The 6,381-nt window shown below is 37.2% G+C and overlaps 1 protein-coding gene across 1 annotated transcript; it reads right to left on the bottom strand.

Annotated features, from left to right (window-relative positions):
• Positions 1–1,942: 1,942 nt before the first annotated feature.
• LOC130943953 (uncharacterized) lies at positions 1,943–2,739 on the bottom strand. Its single transcript, XM_057872057.1, has one exon. It carries the CDS (start codon positions 2,648–2,650, stop codon positions 2,156–2,158), a length of 495 nt encoding a protein of 164 aa, XP_057728040.1. The 5' UTR covers positions 2,651–2,739; the 3' UTR covers positions 1,943–2,155.
• Positions 2,740–6,381: the final 3,642 nt, after the last annotated feature.

Here is a 6,381-nt window from a genome sequence, read left to right as displayed (position 1 = left end):
CTAGACTTTAATTGTTCCTGCCAATTTCTATGTAAGTATGAATTTTTGGTAACCCACTAGCATTTTAAACTAATTACAAATTATTTTTTCACAAATGATCTAGTATGACCTATTTTTAAACTATTACTAATAAATATTTATTATTTAAAAATTTATAAACAAAAAGACAAAATATAAATCCATAGGATGCTATTATATACATGTAGTATCAGAGATGAACGGGAGACCTCCCGGTTGGAGTGTTCAATAACGAATTAGAGGATTATTTTTATACGTAATATACATAAGATAATTAAATATAGAGTAAATTATTATTTCTATGCACAAAAGTTAAAAATACTGACATATTTATCCATAGAAAAAGAAAATTATCATTTATATCCATAAAATATGAGTTTCATAAAAATTTTAAATTATCTTTATCATTATCCGCATCATCTTTTTTCCTTCATACTAACCACTCCATCATCCTCATCTGCTCATCACTTTATCACCACCACCACCATCACTAACTCCATCCATTGCCGTCCTCCTTTCTCTGTGGCCACCCTTCCTTCTCTTCTTCCCTGTCTCACCCTTGCCAAACAAGGGGACTTTTGTACCAGTCCCTGCTTCGCCGCCGCCAGCAACTCTAGAGCCGCAGTACCCCCTCTCCTCTCTTCACCTAATGTCGCTACCTTCTCCTCATCACTAAACCAGTGCCGTCGACGGGCCACCGCGCCATCTGCCACCACTACGCTCTCCTTTGCGAACCAAAACCGCGGCAAGCTCTCTCTCTTTCTGTCTCTTTCACCATCTGTTTTAAACCACCGGACTCTAATTCACTTCTCCTTCTCCTCTTCTTTCCCTTCTTCTTTTCTCTTCAAGAACCAGAGAGCTCTGAACCACCATCACAAACCTGCCATCATCACCGTCCGCACTTCCAACCACCAAAACTGCCACGAATCACCATCGTCTTCACCATCGACAAACCCGAGCCACCCTCACCGTCTCAGTCGTTCTTTCTCTCAGACCACTGCTAGCGAGCCACTCACCAGTTTCGCAACTCCACCGAACCCTAACTCAGCCCCTGATCTCACTCTCTCTTCTACTCTAACGAGTTGTCGACAACGTCACCATCATCATCATCTTTTCAGTCATCGAACTTTCAGAGCAACTACTATAGCTAACGTCTTCCTCGCTGAAAGAGAACAAGTTCACCCTTGCCTCTAAGAGTTGGCTTAGGTGAAGATTGATCAATTCGTTCAATTCCTCACATGGCTTGTTTGAGTTTGACAATTTATTTGTTGCAGAGGCATTAGGTGGTAGCACTCTACTCTGAGTTCATTGAAAAGTTGAAAACGAAGATGATAAGGATAATTTGGGATTTTTATGTAATTTTATAGTGTTTGAATAATTTTGTTGTATAGAACCCATATTTCATGGGTACAAATGGTAATTTTTTTTATAGATAAATATATCAGTATTTTCAATTTTTATGAGTAAAAATGGTAGTTTATTTTTAAATATATCTTATTTTTTATTTGGGTTAAAATATTATTTATTTTTTTTCTTTTCTTTTTTTCTTCAATTGAGTAGGCCAATTTAATTAGATCTTGTGTCTTTAGCAAGCTCAAGTGTTGTTTTGAGATTTTGTGATAAGCACAATAAATAATTTATAAATAGGTTCCAAATGGGGCCAATAAATAAGCCCAATAAATATAGGAGCACATATTATAAATTCTTTGTATTATTGTTTGTTTGGTTTCAATTAAATCATTCATAACAAGTTCACTCTTTCGCCGGTCTCCAGCAATGAAATAAGCATCTATTTATATCATATACATTATAATAACAACCAATCCAAAATTAAATAAAAGAAAATGAAAATTGCAAAACAATCAAGTCAATAATCTACTTGCCAAAATGAACTATGCATTCATTTCAAGTAACCCAAAATAAGTAATTTCAAGTGGCAACACACAAATTTTCATTAAAAAATTCAAGAAATAATTATCAAAATTTATACAAGATGAAGAGGCAGGATAATTTTCATGAAGAACAATAATAATTAAGAATATATAATACCTGCAAAGAACACTTTCTCTTGCAAGTAATTACAAATAAACATGTAGCATTACGTAACCCTAAACTACTAATTAGCCATTATTATTCCTTAGAGAACAAGGGTGGGTTTTCTAATTCCAACAGCATAGCTTCTACTTCTAGGGTAAGAATTAGGCACAACAGCTTCACACCCTTCATTCAAATCAAAAGGCTTATCCTCATCAATTCGACCCATACCAACACTCACCGACTTTGGCAACCCCACTGGTTGACTTTGACTTTGACTTTGACCTCGACCTCGAGCTTCTTGTTGCAGTTTCAGGACCAAATCCACGTCGATTCGGTTCCCCATGGTCCTCGCCGACGCTGCCCTGACAAGCTCCGCGTAATCCTCCGAACCTGCACCGGACGTCGACGTGGCGGCGCTGTAGCTTCGCGGCAGCCCCGCCTGGAATCTCCCCGCCGCGTCTCCGGTGTTGCCGTAGCTGACGCTGTAACCGCACTGTGTTATGCTTCGAACGTACATGTCCTTCGCCTTTCCAAGAACTCTTATAGGTGTGGTTATGATCCTCACCAACTTGTTCTGCCCTCCTTTGTTTCTCATTCTTCAATTCTTTTCCGCGATTTTCAGTTTTTGATGCCTTTATTCTTCTTGAAAAAGTTTAACGATCGAGTAGTGTGGAAAAATGAGACTAATAAATGGGATTTATATATGAAACTGGGAACGCTACCATGGACTTTTTCAGAGCAAGCCGGGTCAAGAAAATTACGCAGATAATAACGTGTTGGCGTATTATTATTATATATTAATGATATAGTTACAGCATTTTTTGATGAAGACATGTAGAGGTTCTACGTTCAATACTTTGTATTTTCAATTACAGCGATAGGTGGCTTAGATTAGATGGAAGGACCGCTACTATTTCAACATCTTTTATTTGACTTTTTTTTTTTTAAATATTAATAAACTTGTTGTTACACTTTTTTGTTTTTGATATTAGAATAGCAGTAGTGTTTTTTTTTTAAATATGAACTGTTGGAGTATTATTCTCAGATGTGGAACCATTTAATTAGAGAAATAAAAATTAGGCCGTCTAATTTGTTAGAAGTACAAAAATTGGACCGTCCGATTTATGTTAAAAAAATTAAAAAATTTGAGATACACAAATCAGATATACGATTTGTGTATCCCAAAATTTTTTAATTTTTTAAATATAAATCAGACCGTCTAATTTATATATTTTTCATAATTTTAAAAAACACCAAATATTACTACGTTAATATATATTACTTGTATTACTTTCATATCTAAATTTTTTAGTGCGTGTTCTCAATTGAAGAACAGTTCCTTCTGGTTCTAGCTTTTCGTGTTTTTTTTTGTATGGAGTTATTGATCGAGATAGCTTTATTGTCAGGTGATGAACAAGTTAATTAAAAGAAGAAAATTAGCGTAGGCAGGGATTTGATATGGATAAAGTTGTAAAGACGTTATGTGTTATGTGTAATAATAATAAAGAAGATCTTGATATATGTCTTGCTTAAGTCTTACTTAACTAACATGGCAATTAATGAAGGAATGTGAGAGGAAGAATTAGAGCACGCCTCTATGATTGAAAATTAAAGTGTGGCATTTGAAAACTGTAAACGGGAGGCTTGACTCATCAAGTAAATGGTAGAATTTAAACCCACTCTCATTTTGGCAACTAAGATAAGAAGATGGACTATTTTGTTAACCAACAAATGTATGTTTGATTTGTCACCACTTTCCAACCAACAACCGAAATCAAGAAATGAGCACATGTCAATAATTGCAGCTGTCCCTAATCAATAATAATGAGTACCCAAATAAAATTTCAAATTACTGTATCAGTAACTAGGGAATAAATAACTACAAAACATAAGTAACTATTCTATCATTAGTTCCAAATTTTGCATTTTATACTAATAATATTTAGTTCAACTATATTAGTATACACTAAAATTAGCCACTAATATAAAATATATATTAAAATATAAAATATTCATTAAAAATAAATTAATTTTAGTGTATAAATAATATTTTTGTATTTAGATAATATTAATTAACAATCATAATAAATATATATTAAAATAAATTATTAGTATAAAATACACACTAAAATATAAAATATATATTAAAAAAATTAAATTATATATATCTATACAAAAATACATTATGATTGATTTTAATAATTAATTTGGGGATACAAATAATACTTTTGATTAATTAATATTTCTTTAGTTTACCCTTCTCTTAACTTTAAGGAGATGAATGAGTGTGTGTTTGGATTACAGTTTGCAAACCAGAGTTTGCATAAAATTGATTTTGTAAAATTGATTTTGATGATAAGTTAGTTTGGGTTAACGTGATTTATGTTTGGTAATCTTTATATCAAAATTGATTATAGTAAAATAAATGTTGTTTGGATTATGTTACTCAAAATCACTTTTAGAAGAAAAATTACTAAAATAGACATCAATTTTATATACCTGCTGTTCATACCTGGCCCAATAATGAAGGCCCAGGTCCAAACGAAAGGCCTAGTCCAAATGATTGAGCCTTGCTGAGCACCGACTTTCGTACTAAGAAGTCGGTCTTGACTACGACTTGTTCTAAAGAAGTCGGGCACGAGGGTTGGTTGGCGGATAAGCACTCATTCAAATGAGTAACCGCCCCTAGAATCTCTCTAACCACTTCCGGGAGCCATATCTTAACCTCCCTAAGATAAAGGGACGGTTATCACCCAAAAAGGGTGGCACTACTTCAGCGGTGGTTATTGGCTCACCACTATAAATACACTGACACTCTTCAGGTATCTCTAAGCCAAATACATTCAAAACTTGCTCACACCCTTGCTAACTTAGGCATCGGAGTGTCTTTGCAGGTACCACCCCCCATTCCCTCACGTACACAAGTCGGAAGGAGGTTCCAGCGTGCAAACCTGCTCGGAGACTACCATCCGCAGACGATTGGGCCGGCCAAATACGGTCCAGTCTATTAATCTCCGGTTACCCACCGCAACATTGGCGCCGTTGCCGGGGACCCGAGAGATCAGCCACCGATGGCGGACAGATCCCACGAAGAAGGACATGTGGAGACAGATTCTGAGCAAGAGAATCTGGACACAGGCAATAATGATGCGGACTTCACCCTCCACCATGAAATTAATACTCAACACAGGGAAGGTACCTCCGGAGTGAAAAACCCGAAGGTAAACTCTTCAGAAGGGCGCGAATCAAAGAAAGAGGGACCATCCCATGTAACTGAACTCATGGGATTAGTCCACAGTCACCTGGAACAGTTAGAACAAGAACGGGAGCGACAAAAGGAAACTGAAAAGAACCTAAAAGAGGAGATGGAATAACGAAAAGAGTTAGAAAGAAAACTCTTAAAGTTAGAATCCTCCCTCAAAGGTCGCAACTCCCGTGACGAACAAGAAGAGCCACCCTTAGGTGGGGAGGATCCTTTCAGCGAGGACATAATGAGGGCAAAAGTTCCGAGGAACTTCAAAAGCCCCGATATGGACCTCTATGACAGAACCACGGACCCAAAGCATCATCTAAGCAACTTCAAAAGTCGGATGTACCTAGCTGATGCTTCCGACGCTACGCGATGCAAAGCCTTCCCGACCACTTTATCGAAAGCAGCGATGAAGTGGTTCGATAGCCTCCCCCCGAGGTCGGTTACTAGCTTCGAAGACCTCTCAAGGAAGTTCTTGATGAGGTTCTCTATCCAGAAAGATAAAGTGAAACATGCACCGAGCCTCCTGGGAATAAAACAGGAGGTCGGAGAATCTTTACGAGCCTATATGGAAAGGTTCAATAAAGCATGTTTAGAGATTCAAGACCTGCCCACAGAGGCAGTCATAATGGGGTTAGTCAATGGACTCAGAGAAAGCCCCTTCTCACAGTCCATATCTAAAAGACACCCCGTTTCTCTAAGTGATGTACAGGAAAGAGCTGAAAAGTACATCAACATGGAGAAAAATGCCAAGCTAAGAGACCTAAGCTGGCGACCTGGGCACCCTCCCTCAATAAAAGAAAGGGAGAGGGAGCCCAAGAAGAAGGAAGAACTCGGTCTCGACAGACCAAGGAAGTACCACTCTTACACTCCTCTAAAAGTGTCAATAGTTGATGTATACAGAGAAATTTGCAACACTGAAAGGCTGCCACCCCCCAGACCCATCAAAAATAAAAAAGGGGGAAGCCGCAGCGACTACTGTGAGTACCATAAAATATATGGTCACTCCACGAACGATTGTTACGACCTCAAAAATGTGATAGAAAAGTTGGCTAGAGAAGGTCGACTTGACAGAT

This window comes from Arachis stenosperma, chromosome 8 (genome assembly GCF_014773155.1).
Source record: "Arachis stenosperma cultivar V10309 chromosome 8, arast.V10309.gnm1.PFL2, whole genome shotgun sequence".
Lineage (NCBI taxonomy): Eukaryota > Viridiplantae > Streptophyta > Magnoliopsida > Fabales > Fabaceae > Arachis > Arachis stenosperma.
The sequence above is the reverse complement of the archived record's forward strand: the minus strand, read 5'-3'. Positions and strand labels throughout refer to the sequence as shown.